Genomic DNA, 16,619 nt, shown 5'->3' on the forward strand with positions numbered 1-16,619 from the left:
GCACACGAAGCCCTGTCACTGGCCAGGCCCCCGCGGTGCTCAGTGAAGGTTTCATCACCCATGACAGGGTCTGTCAAACCGTCAGCCCTGCGCACTCCGCACACAGGGACTAAAGCGTAGGATGCGGCACTGGGGGGCATCACCTGGGTACCAGGCCCTGTGTCCAGGTGCCCAGGAGACTCATTCAGCAAGGGGCCTGGGCTCTGCGACATGGTAGGATTCTGGGCCCTGATCCCTCACTCCGGCAAACCTCCCCATCGGTCCCTACCCCACCCTCAGCCACCGGCAGGGCCCTCCTGGGTGGGGCGGGCAGGGCAGGGCAGGGCAGGGCGGCACTATCTCTCCCAGCTCAGGGCTGGAGACAGAGTTAAGCTGGGCCTTCTTATCGGCTCCCCAGGCGCTATGCTGGAACACACTGCCAGGCTCTGAAACCTGGGGGCTGGAAGGCGGGGCCCCGAAGTGGCTGCCCAAGTCCTTGCTCCTCTTGAATGGTCCCCGGGAGCAAGAATGGAAGAAGCAGCCTGACAAACAGAGAGAAAGCTGCCTGGCTTGGATACTGTGTCATCTTAGGCAATCCCTTCCCTCTCTAGTCTCCGACTGTGAAACTGGGGGTGGAGGAGGGGCAGCTAGAGAAGGTAACCCCAAGTCCCTTGCAGCTCTAAAGAGATGGGATCCTGTGACCATCTGTGAAGTAGCCATGATGATTATCCTATTTATAGACAAGGCACCTGAGACCAAGTGGAGGGAAGAGAGAGACTCACTCCCAACTAGCATACTAGTTGGTAGCAGAGCTGAAGGACACCCAAGCAAGCCAGTGCTCTTCCCACCCACATGCCCTGACCTTCTAGCAGGCCGATGGAGGAAACATGACAAAAGCATGGCTGCTTCTGGGCTCCCCATCTCAGGTCCAAAGTCCTCCATGAGGGGCGCCTGGGTGGCTCAGTCGGTTAAGCCTCCGACTTGGGCTCAGGTCAGATCTCACCTTCGTGGATTCGAGCCCCGCGTCAGGCTCTGTGCTGACAGCTAGCTCAGGGCCTGGAGCCTGCTTCCGGTTCTGTGTCCTTCTCTCTCTGCCCCTTCCCCTCTCATGCTCTGTCTCTCTCTGTATCAAAAATAAATAAAATATTAAAAAAAAAATTCAAAGTCCTCCATGAGGTTCCAGGTGTGGGCTGGGGACCTCAGAGGGGCTCCAGACATGTGGACACATGGCAGCCCTATGGAGTGGGTCACTCCTTGGCTTCTGTCCAAGGCAGGGCTTTCTGGGTGTGTGTGGAGAGCTGGCCCCATAACTGGACTTGGATAACACCTCTGCTCTCATCAGTGGGCCAAGGGCTCCAAGGGGTGTATCTGAGAATCAAGGGCAGGTTCAGCAGAAGTGGGGAGGGGGCACGGAGGCACGGTGAGTGCAGCTCAGCTGAAGCTTTTGGTCTGGAAGGAAAGAATCTCTGAGGGTGGGTCTAAGGCTTAGGGGACAGGTATGGGCAGAGTCACAGGAAGGGGCGAGCGAGGTCCACTTACCCTTTGAGGAGTGGAGAAGCCTGATCCAAGGGGCTTTCCCTAAAGAAATCCTAAAAGCCTCAGCTTGGGAGGGACGAGAGAGACCCAGAATCTATGCCCTGGAGCAGAAGGGTTATGTCCTTGCCCAGTGGGGAAACTGAGGCCTAGGCTTTCAGGGAGATAACTCACACCTGGCTTAAGACTTGGAAGGCCCTGGGACACCTGGGTGGCACAGTCGGTTAAGCGTCCGACTTCAACTCGGGTCATGATCTTGCGGCCTGTGAGTTCAGGTTGTGCATCTGGCTCCAGGCTGACATCTGAGTATGGAGCCTGCTTTGGATTCTGTTTCCCCCACTCTCTCTCTGCCCCTCCCCCAACATGTTCTCTCTGTCTCTCTCAAGAATAAACATTAAAATAATTTTTAAAAACACTTGGAAAGCCCTGCTGGAGAGGGTCCCCTGTAGGGCTGGGAGCAGCGACCCAGTAGGTTCAATTTTAATGACAGGCCGCCAGGCTCTGAACCAGGCAGGGCAGCGAGAGACAGGCCATGGGGCCGAGCAGCACCCAGCCTCCCAGACCCTGGGGCCTGGCCTTCTCAGGCCCCAGTGGAGCTGGGGCTCCAGGCAGGCACCCCCTGGGTACTCAGCCAGTTCCCTGAATATCTCCCCATCCGGGCCTTGGCTCAGGACTCCTGGATTCTCTTCTCTGGCCCAGGCTTAGCAGCCCCCTGCCCCCCCTCAAGAACTCCCATCTGGGAGCAGGCCTGCGCTTCTCCTCACTGCCGGACAGCCTGGGCTGAGCTGTGCTCTCTGAAACCACCCAGACAGGTGACAAACACACCACATACACCCTTGGGTTGGAGGCTCAAAAGGCCTCATACCCTCTTCCCCTCACCAGGCACCCCTGGACTGCAGGCTTCCCAGAAAGAGGAGGCCGTTTCAGTTTTACTTGTAAATACGGCCCTAAGACTTTTAAATGTGGCCACTGAAGCCATTAACAACAAGACCAAAACTAGGCGGCCTTTTTGTACGCCAGTGAGTACTCTGCAGCCCTCCCAGAACCCAAGGTTAACTCTGAGTTAAGCAGGGGTGAGCGCAGAGAAAAGGCTTGCACACCGAGAGCACTTGCATGGGGAGTCCGTGAGACCAGGGCAAAGGGGACACGAAAGCGCTGCAGTCCTTGGGGTTGGGGAAGACTGTTCGGGGGCCCAGAGAGCCAGAGCCAGAGCCATGGGTAAAGCTGAGGCTGGCCACAGAAAGGCCCAAAGCCACCAGGGACATTCCAGGTGGGAGGAAGAAGGAAGGGCAGCAGCGAGAGGCACTCAGCGTATAGAAAACTGAAGTCATGTCCTGCGTTGTGGGTCAACCACCTCTCCACCCTGGGCTGACACCCCCCAAAGGATGAGCTCCTGTCCCCCCACAAGCGTGAGGTGCACACACAGGCACACACACCGCCATGGGACCCTGAGGTGTTCATCTGGTCCTCTGGTGCCAACCCTTCCTCTCACCTTCACCACATCCTGATCTCACCTGGAAACGAGGGCGGCAGGAAGCGGTATGGTTAGTGCCCATCCTCACCTCCTGCCACAGCAGTTCTGAACCTTCAGGGTGGCAGGAGCACATGGGGCGCCTGACAAAAGTCCACACTCAGATTCCTGCCCTCCCCACCCCCTGAGATTCCGAGTCAGTGCTCATGCTCTGAGGACCCAGGTAATTCTGAGAAGGTGATCCTTAGAGAAACACTGGGTGGTCTGTTAGGTGTTTGGTGGAGAAAACAACCCATGAATATAACCACTGCATTCATTTTGTGCCTACTGTGCACCTGATGTGTGGCATGAACCACCTCATTTTGTCCTTTGACACCCTTCCGGGAAAGGTGCCATCACGTCTATTCCCAAGGTCACACACTGGCCTCTAGAGAAACCACAGTTTGAAGTGGTTCCCTCTTTCCCCACCCCCTTCCCGTCCTCCAGGGGCTTGCAGACTCACAGGGTCTGAAACCCACCCCAGGGACAGGACCAGAACCAGCACGTGACTACCCAACAGGAAGGAGTGGCCAAGGCGACACCAGCTAGCAAGAAAGGTGCAGAATTGTACTGTAATGGAGAATACCCCCACCCCTCCACCTGCCAGGGAAGAGGCAGAAAAAGGGCCCACTCCCAGACTGCGCAGGGCGCCGAGTCACCAGGGAGGCTCCAGTGTGGCGAGGCTGGACCTGGCCGGCTGGCCAATTCCCAGGCGGCGGGCGCCCCCTGCAGCCAGACAGGGGAGTGGCAGGCAGAGGCCGGGACTTTCCAGGGCTGACCTCTGGGACAGCTGGGTTTTCTCTGGCATCATCTCCAGCCCTTGCTGTGGTCCTTATGGTTGCCCCATTTTAAGGATAAGAGAAGTGTCGGGTGGCTTACCCACCCAGAGCCAGACAATATGCGACGCTGGTTCCTCCCTCCCAGAGTCTTTGTCCCGGCCTCCCAGAGCCCCCCTCACCTCTAAGCTCCCTCACTCGTAGCAGACAGGGCCTTGTAGGAGGCAGGCAGAGGGTATTTAATGGGCTTTGTAGAGGGCCTCGACACTCCCACCAGGGGAGTAGGCAAGGGTGGGGCACAGACAGGCCTCCACACAGGGCTCAGGAGATGAGGTTCCGATGCATCGCTGGGTGTGAAGGGGCGAGAGGTGTGCAGAGCCTCGTCTGGGGCCCTCCCACAACAGGGGCAGCACTGGGCCTGTGTGGAGCTAAACACAGAGTGCAGGGATGGAGGCTCTCCCCAAGCCGCTCCCCCACAGCTCATGACCCTCCCAGATGGGGAGCAAGAAATTGTCCAAGCCACCAGCCCCACAGGGAGAGCAAAAAGGGTGGGCTGGCCCCATAGGATTTCAGTACAGGGCCCCTGGGGATGGGGGACTGTGCATTACACACCCCCACTTCATTTCCATGGTCCACTGCCACACGTCTCATATGTTGGGCTTCAGAGTAAAAGTTGCCTTTAAATAAAGGACTCCATCCTCTGAATTATGAACCACTGTCCTAATCTCCATCACTAATAGCTGAGGAAACTGACACCCAGAAAGGGTAAGTGTCTGGCCCGAGGCCAAGAGGCAAGTGAGTGGTGTGGTCTTTTGCCTTTATGTCTCCAGGAACGCCTGGTGTATTCTGAGGACCGTGACTTCACCTCCAGCACCCCTAGGGTCTATGATCCCCCGCCCTCAAGCTCTGAGTGCTCCAGTCTCAGGGCCAGCCAAACGTGGGTGAGGGGGTTCCCTCCACAGAAACCCCCTCCCAACACACACAGGTACACACACACACACTCTCTCTCTCTCTCTCTCTCCCTCCCTCCCTCTTTACCTCCTGGAGGGCTGCAGTCTCACCACTCCTTGGGGGACCTCTCCCTGGTTTGTAGAGACTCGGAGGTTGGGGCTGAGGGCCAGGGCCAGGCTCTGCGGGGGCTGGGGCACTGAGCACCGAGGGGCATATCAGGCACCCAGTCAGACCCTGCCGTTCTCTGCAGCCAGACAGCTTCAGCCATGTACCTGGGGAGCAACAAGCCAGATGGGAGGGGTCATGGCCCCCCTGGCCCGCTCCCCCTCAGCCTAGGGAGCACACATCCCAAGGCCTGGCCCTGCAGAGAGCTGGAACAGTCTCATTCAGGCTTAGTGCCCCTCTACCACATTTCTTGGGGTGTAAATCCACAAAGGCAAGGAAGTGGGGGTAGAGGTTCTCACAATGCCCTGAAGGAAACCCCAAAAGAAGAACAGTGAGTTGAGGGCCTGGGAGCTGGGCTAAGGGGTCAGGGGCGATGACCTGGCTTTATCCCACTCCCCACCCCCTGGCCCCACCTCTAGGGCCTCTGGTCTGCCAACTTACTTGGGTCCCAGAGGCGCACATATTGTTAAATACCAGTTGCTGGCACAGCCATGGTCGAAGGGGTTGTGTCCCTGCAGGTACTGGCACTGGAAGGAGGCGAGGACCAGAAGAGGAACTCAGATCCGGCCCACCCTCTGATGGTCCTCCCTGATCCATGGGCTCAGCCCAGGCCCACAGCAAGACCCTGAGCCTCCAAGGGCCACCTGACCCACCTTTGAGAAGCTCTCTCCAGGCAACCCCGGCCCTGCACCCGCCTCTCCTGCCTTCTTGGGGACCCTCCTCATCACCTGTACCCCTTTTGCAGTATCCTCTCCTTCTCTGTTTCCTTTGGCCACACCACATCCTCCTGCTACCTCCTTCTAGATACACTTTCAGATCTTTTTGTGGCTAAACTGCTCCAAAGACAGTTCCACACCCCCCCCCTCAACTTCCTACTTTCCCACTTCTCATTTTTTCCAAACCTGTGCCTTCTCTGAATTTCACTAGCTGGAAGACCAGTAGCATGGGGCCTAATCATATGTCCCTACCAAATAACTTGGCCCTGGGAATCTGAACTGAAGTTCCTGAGCACCTATGCAGTGAAGGTCAAGCCCAAAGGGCAAGTCCTCCCCTGGACACCTTTTTTAAAAATTATAGTCTATTGTCAAGTTGGTTTCATATCATCTAACACCCAGTGCTCATCCCAACAAGTGCCCTCCTCCCTGGCCATCACCCCTTTTCTCCTCTGCCCCACCCCCATCATCCTTCGGTTTGTTCTCAATATTTAAGAGTCTCTTATGGTTTGCCTCCTTCCCTCTCCCTAGCTATTTTTTCCCCTTCCCCTCCCCTATGGTCCTGTTAAGTTTCTCCTCTTCCACATATAAGTGAAAACCTACAGTCTTTCTCATTTCACTTAGCATAACGTCCTTGAGTTCCATCCACGTTGCTACGAATATCCAGATTTCATTCCTTCTCATTGCCATGCAATATTCCATTGTATATATAAACCATATCTTGATCCATTTGTCAGTTGATGGACATTTAGGCTCTTTCCATAATTTGGCTATTGTTGAAAGTGCTATGAACACTGGGGTACATGTGCCCCTATGCCTCAGCACTTCTGTATCCCTTGGGTAAATTCTTAGCAGCCCTATTGCTGGATCATAATCCCCTGGACACTCTTAACCAATTTCTTCCCTTCCTCTCCTTCTACCCATTGGCCTCACCCTCCTCGCCTCCCCAGCACAAGCAGATTCTCATCTTGACTTCAAGAGCCTTAGCTACAAAATGTTAGTCATGATCAAAAGTGGGCCAGGGCACCTCTGCCCACCACAAGCTCCCCTGTGCCCCAAGCCCCTGTCACAAAGATTTTGACCTTCAACACTATTCTCCATCAAAAGGTGGCAGGGCTCCATGCAGAGTAGATGACACCGAAGGGAGGAAAAGTCAAGACAGCTCCAAAATGTCCCATCATTGCCAAAAAGCAACACCAACCATCACGACACTTGGAGTTTTCCCTACTTTAATGAGTTGAAAGCATTTAAGGGCAACTGGTATTCTATTTGCAATTTTAATTGAATGGTTAGAAGAGTTTGATTATATTTACAATTAGAATTTTAAATTTAGAGAAACAAATTTTGATTGATTAGGTGTATATAAAGTATACAAGAACACCTGTTCAACCCTTAAAGGAATGATCGTTGTCTGATGAACTCATTAGAACTTGCTAATAAAAGACAGCACCTTCCTCTCCCCACATGAGAGCCTCTCGGATGTAAATGTAATCAACAGCTCAGGAGTTCCCAGACTGTCCTCTCTCACCCGCTCCAGCCCCAGTTCTCCTGCCCACCCCCCCCCTTCCATGCCTCAGATGCTCTCACACTCCACAGGACAAAAATCAAAGCAGGTGCCTTCTTGCCCCAGCTCCTGCCGTCCAGCACCCTGCTGCCCCTGCTCTCTGCCCGGCTTCCCCGGGGATGGGGGCATCAGCTTTTCTCTATTTCTCCCCCTCCTTCCCTCCCAAAGCATTATTAGTTCCTCTGTATACAGATTTCCTCATGTGCTCAGAAATATTTGGGGGCCTCACCAAGGTCCTAGGCACGGCACTGGGGGCTGAGGACACACCACCACCAGTTAAAGCCCGCCTTAACTGTCAGGCAGCTGAGGCGTGGTCACGGCAGTGCACAGGAGAGCAGAGCGGGGACCAAGACTCCAAGGGGCGGGGAGAGGAGCGGCAGCCCCGGAAAGCAGACAGCGGGGCCCTGAGGGGCCAAGGCAGGGGCATTCAGCTCCCATTATACTGTGTGCAGCCAAAAAGATTACGTCTTAGGACTGCCTACTGGCCCTCGGAGAGCACAGCATCAGTGTGACAGGGAGGAGAGGCCGGGCTGATGCAGGCTGAGGAAGGTGAAGGATACCGGTGAGCACAGCCAGCTCGTTCAAGCGAAAGGCTCCGCTGGAGGGGAGAAGGCAACAGCTGGAGAGGAGGCTTGTGATATCAAGGAGGGTTTGCTTTGTTCCTCAGGTGACAGAGATGCGAACACAAGTAAATGATGATGGGGAGGAACAGCAACAAGAGCAACAACAATATACGAGGCTTCCGCTTGTACTGGTCACTGTTCTCTGTGTTGTACACGTATTAACCCGCGTGGCCCCTTTTACAGATGGGGAAACTGAAGCACCCGATGGCTGAGTAACAAATCCAATATGCCGATATGAAGCTGCGGTTGGAATTTGTGTAGACTGGCTCCAGAGCCCTTGTTAACCCTTGTTACCAGCTACTGGGGCCAGTGGTTGCAGAAGATGTGGTTTGGGGATGGAGGTAAGAACGGAAGGAAGTTAAAGTATTGTAAAGAAGGCCTGAAACGGGGGCGCCTGGGTGGCTCAGTTGGTTAAGCATCTGACTTTGGCTCAGGTCATGATCTCATAGTTTGTGGGTTCGAGCCCAGCATCAGGCTATATGCTGACAGCTCAGAGCCTGGAGCCTGCTTCAGATTCTGTGTCTCTTTCAATCTCTGACCCTCCTCCACTCACAGTCTGTCTCTAACTCTCTAATAAATAAGTAAGCATTAAAAAATTTTTAAAAAAGAATGCCTGAAATGGCTTCGGCAGGTGAGGGGACAGAGCCCTGAATGAATGAGTCACATTCATCACAGAGCACAGCAAAACAGAGAGTGCAGATCCCATTTAGATTTCCTAAGACTGGAGATTACAGACTGGGAGAGTCCCATTCTGAACGGTGGAGCAAGGGCAGGCCAAGGGCCTGATGGGGGGCCAGAAGAAACATGGGATGTGGGAAGGGGAGTGCTACCAAGGGAGGCTGAAATGACGGACTGAAGCTGGAGAGAGAAGACATGCAGCCCACCGAAGGCACTGAGCAAGGGCCAACGGGTGATGAGCAAGAGAAGGCACTGGTGGGCTGGAGTGGTTGAGTAGTCACTGTAAGGACAGGAGGTGGTGGGCAAATATGGCTCCTCTGTCCTGTCAGTTGTCTCAGTGTCTCTAGCCCTCCCTCATCAATGTAGCCAACCACAAATCCTAAAACAACCTTCAGTTGGGGTGCCTGGCTGGCTCAGTTGGTAGAGCATGTGGCTTTTGATTTCAGTGGCTCTTGATCTCAGGGTCATGAGTTCAAGCCCCACACTGGGCATGGAACGGACTTAAAAACAGTAACAAAACCTTTAGCCAAGTCATTGTCCTGCTAAAGGAATCCCATGGCAAGGATGTTCACTTTTATCACTCCTACTCAGCATTGCACTGGAGAGCCAAGACAGTCAGTACAGTAAGAAAAGAAAATGAAATAAAGCTATACATTTTGGGAAGGAAGAAATGAAACTGTTCTTATTCACAGATGACATGATTTTCTATGTAGAATCAATAAAAAGCTATTAGAATAAATGAGTCTAGCAAAATTGCAAGATTCAAGACCAATAAACAAAAATCCACTGTATTTCCTTATAATAAACAAATAGAAGTGAAATTAAAAAACACATTTATGGGGAGCCTGGGTGGCTGAGTCAGTTGAGCATCTGACTCTTGATTTCAGCTCAGGTCATGATCCCAGGATGTGGAATCGAGCCCTGCATCAGGATCCACACTGAGTGAGCCTAATTAAGACTCTCTCTTTCCCTCTCTCTCTCTCTCCCCCCTCTGCCCCTCTCCTCTCTTTAAAAATAGAAAAATAAAGGAAGCAAAAATAATATAAAAACAGGGAGGGGGACAAAACATAAGAGACTCTTAAATATAAAGAACAAACAGAGGGTTGCTGGAGGGGTTGCGGGAGGGGGAATGGGCTAAATGGGTCAGGGGCATTAAGGAACCTACTCCTGAAATCACTGTTGCACTATCTGCTAACTTGGATGTAAATTTAAAAATGAATGAATTAACTAATTTAAAAATATTTTAAAAAATAAAAATAAAATCACATTTATAATAACAAAAAGCAAAAAACTTAGAAAAGATCTAACACAGTGTATGCAAGATCTATATACTGAAAACTATAAAACACTAATGAAACAAATTGAAGAAGTATATGGAAAGGGGTTCATGGGTTCAAAACCCCAATATTGTTAAAATGCCAATTTTCCAAATTGACCTATAGGTTCAATGTAATCCAAATAAAAACCTCAGCAAACGTTTTTGTGGAAATTAAGCTGATTCCAAAAGTTCTGTGAAAAATTAAAGGAACTAGGATAATAAAAAAAACTCCAAAAAAGGACAAAGTTGGAGAACTCACATTGTGTGATTTTCTTTTTATTTTTTTAAAATTTTTTAATGTTTTTAATTTATTTTTTGAGAGACAGAGAAAGACAGCACGAGCAGGGGAGGGTGAGAGGGAGAGGGAGACACAGAATCCGAAGCAGCCTCCAGGCTCTGAGCTAGCGGTCAGCACAGAGCCCAACACAGGGCTTGAACTCAAGAACCCTGAGATCATGACCTGAGCCGAAGTCAGACACGTAACCGACTGAGCCACCCAGGCACCTCACATTGTGTGATTTTCAAGACATAATGTAAACCTACTAATCCAGAAAGTATAGTATTGGCAAAAGAATAGAGTCCAGAAATACACCCACAACTATATAGTTAACTGATTTTTGACACATGTACAAAGGTAACTCAATGCAAGAGGACAGTCTTTTCAACAAATAGTGCTGGAACAGCCCATATGCAAAACCACAGCTTGACCCATACCTTGCATCATATACAAAATTTAATGCAAAATGAGTTATAATCCTAAATATAAAATCTAAAACAATAAAACTTACAGAAGAAAATATGAGAAACTCTTTGTGACCCTGGGTTAGGCAAAGCTTTCTTAATTACAACACCAAAAACACAGTCTATAAAAGGAAAAAACCAATAGTGTACTTCATTAGAATGTAAAACTTTTTTTTTTAATTTTTTTTTTTAGAATGTAAAACTTTTGATCTTCGGAAGGCACTGTTAAAAAATTGAGATGGCACACAGACTGGAAGAAAATATTTGCAAAACGCATATCTGAATCCAGGATACATAAAGAAGTCTTAGGACTCAATAATTGAAAAAAACATTTTGGGGAGCACCTGGGTAGCTTCAGTCGGTTGATTGCCCAACTTCCGCTCAGGTCATGATCTCATGGTTTGTGAGTTCAAGTCCCACATCAGGCTCTATGCTGACAGCTCAGAGCCTGGAGCCTGCTTAGGATTCTGTATCTCCTTCTCTCTCTGCCCCTCCCCCACTCACACTCTGTCTCTCTATCTTTCAAAAATAAACATTAAAAATTAAAAAAAAACACCACACTTTTTAATGGGCAAAAGATTGGAACAATTAATCAAAGATATACAGATGGCAAATAAGAACATGAAAATATGCTCAATATCACTAGTCATTAGAAAAATGCCAATTAAAATCACAATGAGCTACTACTTCACATTTATTAGACTGGCTAAAATTAAAACACAAAAATCAGGGGTGCCAGTTGGTTAAGCATGGGACTTCAGCTCAGGTCATGATCTCACAGTTCATCAGTTGAAGCCCCAATTGAACCTGCTTCAGATTCTGTTTCCCTTGCTCTCTCCCCTTCCCTTGCTTGCATTCTGTCTCTCTCTCTCTCTCACACACAAAAATAAACAAACATTAAAAAACTTAAAAACAAAAAACAAAAAAATTGACAATACCAAATGCTGGTGAAGACGCAGAGCAACTGAAATTCTCACACGTTGACTGTGGAAATGCACAATGGGAATGCAGCCATTTTGGAAACAACTGGGTGGCCTCATAAAGTTAAACATACAGTTACCATATGACCCAGCAATACCACTTCTAAGTATTTACCCAAAAAGAAATGAAAATGTATGTTCACATGCCTGTACACCAAAGTTTATAGTGGCTTTATTTATAATCGTCAAAAACCGGAAACAATCCAAAGATGCTTAAATCAGCAAAGGGATAAACAAGCAGTGGCATATCCACATGATGCAATGCTGCACGGCAATAAAAAGGGAGAAACTACTGATCTGGGCAGCTACATGGATGCATCTCAAATGCAGTATGCTAAGTGGAAAAAGCCAGCCTCAAAAGGCTATGATTCCGTTATATGAGTCTCCACAAAAGGAAAAACTATAGGGATTGAAAGCAGAATAGTGGTCTCCACAGGCTGGATGTGGAGAGAAACTAGCTACACAAGGCCGTGCAGGAATTTTTGGCGGGAGTGATGGAAACTATTGAAAATCTTGATTATGGCGGTGGTTACAGGACAGGACTGTGCGTTTGTCAAACTCATATAACTGTGCACCGAAACAAGGTGAATGTTAATGTAAAACAAAAACGACAACAACAAAAAACAAACCTATCATAGCTGCCAGGTCTCCACTGGGCCAAGACTAAATTCTCTACCTGACTTTCTGAGCCTTTGCATTCCGGCCAATCCCGAGCAGTCCACTTGACTTCCCATGCCACCTTCTGCTCCAATTACCCCCGTTTCCTCGCCATCCTATCCACAATCCCTAGACTTGCAGGCTCCCCTGCCTTTCTGCGGACTGCGCCCTCACACTGCTCTCTGCACTTCCGGACGGTCCAAACCACTAAGCCGCACGCCCTCTGCCACACAGTGGTCCTCCCTGAACTCGAGTTCCTCTCTGAGTCTGTGCTACTCAACGTCCTTTCTCATAGCGTTCACCGGTGTCAGGCGAGTGTTACTCTGATTTCAGTTCCCCTATCAACACAAGCGCAGGATGTAGCCTTACCTTTACGCCCAACACTCAAAATTAAGCACACATGGCCTAGCACTCAGTAGGCCCTCAATGCAGTTTACCCAAGAAGGAGAGTGACCACCGAGCGCCAGGAGCAGGTGGGATTTGAGGTGCGTCTAGGTCTAGAAGGGCTAATGAGGCGCCTTCGAAGCGGGACAGGCCGTCAGGCACCAGGGCGGTGCACAAAGCGGAAAGGGCAGAGGTCCCGGGGGGGGGGCGCAAGGTGACCACCCACAGCCCGGTATCCCGGCGCCCCGCTCGGCCTCGCGTACCTTGACCTCGTAGGAGCGCTCGGCCGCGGTCACCGACATGGCTTGGATCAGCAGTAGGACGAAGAGTGGCACCAGGAAGCCGGTGGCGGGTACAGCTACCAGGATGCTGCGCACCAGCTAAGGAGTAGGGCCGCCGAACCTTCCAGCCTGGCCCCACCCCTCGCCCGACTCCGCCCCAAGAGCCCCGCCCCCAATCCGGACCTTCCATCCGCTCCCCGCGCTCAGTAACTCAGTACGGGGTACTCCTCACCTCACTCAGCTGTCCAGGCCCCATGCCATCTTTAGCACTCCCCATTATGACCCTGTTCGATTCTCAACTCTTCCGTGTCCCTTCTAGCCCCACCCATCTCCCTGGCCCTGCCCACCCCCACCTTGTTCACCCTGGGGGTTCTGCCCGCCCACCATTAGCGGGGAGAGGGGGAGAGCGTGACCCCGCCCCTCTTCCCGGCTAATCCTGCCCCTAACCTCCATCCGGCTCCCCGCAAGGCTCCCTACATGGGTTCCGCGGCGGATACGCCATGGCCTTGTCCATGGAGAAGGGCAGGTGGGTTGTGCGCACCAGGAAGATCAGGCAGGTCACCAGCATGGCACCCAAGTAGAGGCACAAGGACAGGACAAGCAGCATGAAGAAGCGGAAGTTGCGATGACCGATGCAGTTATTGACCCATTTGCAATGATGGTCAAAATCCTGGGCAAGAAGGATGGGGGCAGGGCTGGAGGACCCCTAATCAGAGGCTTTACCCCCGTTCCCAAAAGCCACCTACCCTTGGCCCCTCCAGCTGGCTCCCATCCCTAGGGAGAAACCCAGCCACAAAGTCCTTAACGCTAGCATATCTATCGTTAGAGCACTGTTAGGTCTCCGTGGCTCACAAGGTCGTATGTCAAGAGGCTTTTAAGACAAGACCTTCCGGGGCTTCTGTGGGACACATCCTGGTGTAACTTGGGCAGGCCACAGAATATCTCTGGGCCTCTGTTTTCTCATGCATTGAACGAGGGTAATAATACCCTTGCTCAGGCAGCCTCCCAGGGTTGTAAGGACCAGATAAGACAGCACGTTTGTAAACCTTTGCAGCCTGTGCACATGAGACACTCAGTCTCAGAGCCCAGGAGACCCTCGGTCCTGGGCAGAAGAGGACAGGGAGAGCTTCCCCGGCCAGGCCTACCTACAGCCAGCCCGAGGGCCTCGGGCACCTCGTGTCAGCAAGCCTGGGGGAAGACACGAGTGTCTGTCTCCCCCCAGCCTGACAGGCCCAGCATAGGTGTGTCAGCACCTGCGCAGGCAAGGGCCAGCCTCCCAGGACAGGTGACAGGTAGTGACCTGCAGCTGGGAGTTATTTCGTCTCTTGGCCTCTTTAACAGTCCTGGAAGTGGTTTCACACCTGCCACAGGCCCCCTTGTACATGGGCCTCCTGGGCAGGGGCGGGGTGGGGGTAGGTGGGCAGTCAAGAAGGGCACTCACTTCTACACAGATGTTGCACCAGGGACAGTGGTGGGTCCGGGGCGGGCGGTGGAAGCAGCACCGTGGGCACCACTGCAGACGGAAGGCCCTCTGGTCCACCCGCACCACGTGCACCGTCATGGGGCCCTGTTCGTTGGAGCCTGGCATGGGAAGGGGATTGGGCAGCAGCAGGAGGGCCTTCCATCAGTCTGCTGCTCTGGGGGTAGGGAGGCCAGGTAGGTAGGGCTCCAGGAAGTGTGGGGAAGAGGTGGGCAGGGGCATCCCTATTCTCCAGTGGGCAATCTGCCCAAGCATAGAGAGACTGGCGCTCAAAGGGAAGATAGGTTTCCAGCCAGAAGTGTTCTGTGAAGACTCAGCCCTTTGAAACTGTGACTGATACTTTGAGGAGTTTGTGCAGTGGGAAAGAGGAAGGGAGAACTGAGTGGTCTCAAAGGGCTGACTTCTGTCCCCACCCAGGGCAACTGGAAAACCTTCAGAAATCTGGTTTTCCACATCTCCGTGGCTTAGAGGATGAAGGGCCAGAGGCAGGGCCTAGGAAACTGAGGATGTGCCGTGAAAGGGTCCCGAGGCCCGAGGAGGGGAAATGGAAGGAGCCCTCCAGGAGGTGTTACATCCTTCTCCTAGGGACCAGTGCCTCACCTTGATGCAAGATGCCGGGGTCTGAGAAATTGAGTGAAACGAGACTGATGAAGGTGAGGATACAGAGGAGGCCTGTGATGAGAGGAAAGGCCCACTCCCCATTCTGGGCCAGCCACCTGCAACTGAGATCAGAGCAGGGCTCAGCCCTGATCTGGGGCGGGTGGTGGGGGTGGTGAAGTTCTCCCCGAACCCGGTCCACTTGGTCACAACCCACATGCCTTGAAGCCTGCTCTAAATATCCAGGCTAGTGACAGATCTATAGAGACTCCACCAAATGTCACTCAGCAGTACGGGCCACCTGCAGCTCCCAGAGGCACCAAGCACTACATACCTGTGCCTTCGCACATTCGATTCCCTCTGCCTAGAGTATCTTCCCTTCTCTCACCCCTCCTCTGCACTTCCCCTGCCTCTGCACTGTCATTGTCTCTTTTCCTTTCCGTCTCTGTAGGAAACCTGTGGCTTGTGTGGGAGGGAGACTCACGGGAATGCAAAGAAGAGGCCACTGAAAACTACCAGCAGCACTACATTGAAGGCGGCAAACAGGCTTGGGAGGATCCAGGGAAGTGGGGCCTGAGGCGGGGGATGGGGCTCCTTCATGAGGGGCATGGCTGGACCTCCCGGGCCCCCAAGGGCATTCAGAGTCACCAGGCTCCCTCACTCCAGCTGGTTCCAGGAGCCCCATGGCCACAGCAGCCTCAGAAGCCACAGCCCAGAGTGGAACTAAAGAAGTTCCAATGTGACATCACAGAGGTTGAGAAGAATGGAAGCTAGGGGGTCTTCAGGAGAGCTGTCTGCAGCCAGTGACCGGAACTTCCAACTGCAACCCCCCTGCCCCCACTCCTGCCCACACTGGTGCCAGGGACTGAGAGGTCCTATTCTATGAGGTTGGCTTTGAGACTACGTGAGAGTAGAGACACGTAGGGAGAAGGTGGGCGATTCTAGTCATCTTTTCAGGCTCAATGCTAATCGAAGCAAACAGTGCTCGCTCTTCACTCTACCTCCATTATTTTTCCTTTTCGTTATTACAAAATTCCACTTTTGGGAGTGGAGAGGCAGCTAGATAATTTTCCAGCTCCCCTAATTTCCAGGGCTGGCTTCACTACGACACAATTCTGGTCCACGAGACAAAGGGGATGTCTGCTGAGGATTCCCAGAAAAGATTTGCCTTGTCCTTTTCCTCTGGTCTTGAACCTAGATGTGCTGGCTGAAGGGACCACCTTGGAGCCATTAGGCAGTATGTCAGTGTGCTACAGAGAGGCACACTGTTGAGTCACTGCCCCAGACTTAAACTGCCTTTCTGAGCTGCTTATTGTATGAGAAAATAGCTCGGTTTCCTGTTACATGCAGCTGAGATTGGTCATTTGTTTTGGCTATTAAATGTCTGAGCCCCTCTGTGTTAGGAGGACTCCCTGCACTGTACCTCTTCATGCAGGGCAGAGACAGTGCCCCATACCAGGTGGAGCTAAAACTGCCATACTCACATTCAAAGTCTATCCTGCAGCTAGCACATAGCCCTGTGACCCAGACGTCACCAATTAGCTTCAGAACTGCTCCCAACAACCGAGTGGGAGTCTTCTGAGATATAGCAGCTGCACGCATTTTCAGAGCTCCCGCGTGTAGAAGTGTAATGGCCGTTTTGAATGTCACTTTAATTTTGACAGTGATTGTATTATTCTTCAACATGGA

General features: G+C 52.0%; 1 protein-coding gene across 5 annotated transcripts; it reads right to left on the reverse strand.

Annotated features, from left to right (window-relative positions):
• Positions 1 to 4,013: 4,013 nt before the first annotated feature.
• On the reverse strand, positions 4,014 to 15,639 carry ZDHHC19 (zinc finger DHHC-type containing 19). 5 transcript variants are annotated; one of them, XM_029939522.1, is made up of 8 exons: positions 15,415 to 15,639; positions 14,934 to 15,055; positions 14,295 to 14,434; positions 13,351 to 13,523; positions 12,836 to 12,941; positions 5,356 to 5,441; positions 4,837 to 5,021; positions 4,014 to 4,226 (listed from the first exon to the last, which is right to left on the reverse strand). In XM_029939522.1, exons 1-7 carry the CDS (start codon positions 15,537 to 15,539, stop codon positions 4,856 to 4,858), a joined length of 918 nt encoding a protein of 305 aa, XP_029795382.1. In that variant the 5' UTR covers positions 15,540 to 15,639; the 3' UTR covers positions 4,014 to 4,226; positions 4,837 to 4,855. The 5 variants fall into 5 exon arrangements, with proteins under 5 accessions (XP_029795382.1, XP_029795383.1, XP_029795384.1 ...); XM_029939523.1 differs by having other exon boundaries at positions 14,934 to 15,049; positions 15,415 to 15,633; XM_029939524.1 differs by having other exon boundaries at positions 12,836 to 12,952; positions 13,395 to 13,523; positions 15,415 to 15,633.
• Positions 15,640 to 16,619: the final 980 nt, after the last annotated feature.

Source organism: Suricata suricatta, chromosome 5 (assembly GCF_006229205.1).
Source record: "Suricata suricatta isolate VVHF042 chromosome 5, meerkat_22Aug2017_6uvM2_HiC, whole genome shotgun sequence".
Taxonomy (NCBI): Eukaryota; Metazoa; Chordata; class Mammalia; order Carnivora; family Herpestidae; genus Suricata; species Suricata suricatta.

Excerpts from the sequence above, each read along its gene's own strand:
- ZDHHC19 (XM_029939522.1), bottom strand. The coding sequence starts at position 15,539 with ATGCCCCTCATGAAGGAGCCCCATCCCCCGCCTCAGGCCCCACTTCCC. Across the intron at positions 12,942-13,350 it reads TCCATGGACAAGGCCATGGC|CATCCTGGTAGCTGTACCCG; the intron begins GTATCCGCCGCG and ends GCTGGTGCGCAG. Across the intron at positions 5,442-12,835 it reads AGCGCTCCTACGAGGTCAAG|TGCCAGTACCTGCAGGGACA; the intron begins GTACGCGAGGCC and ends GCCTCCTTCCAG.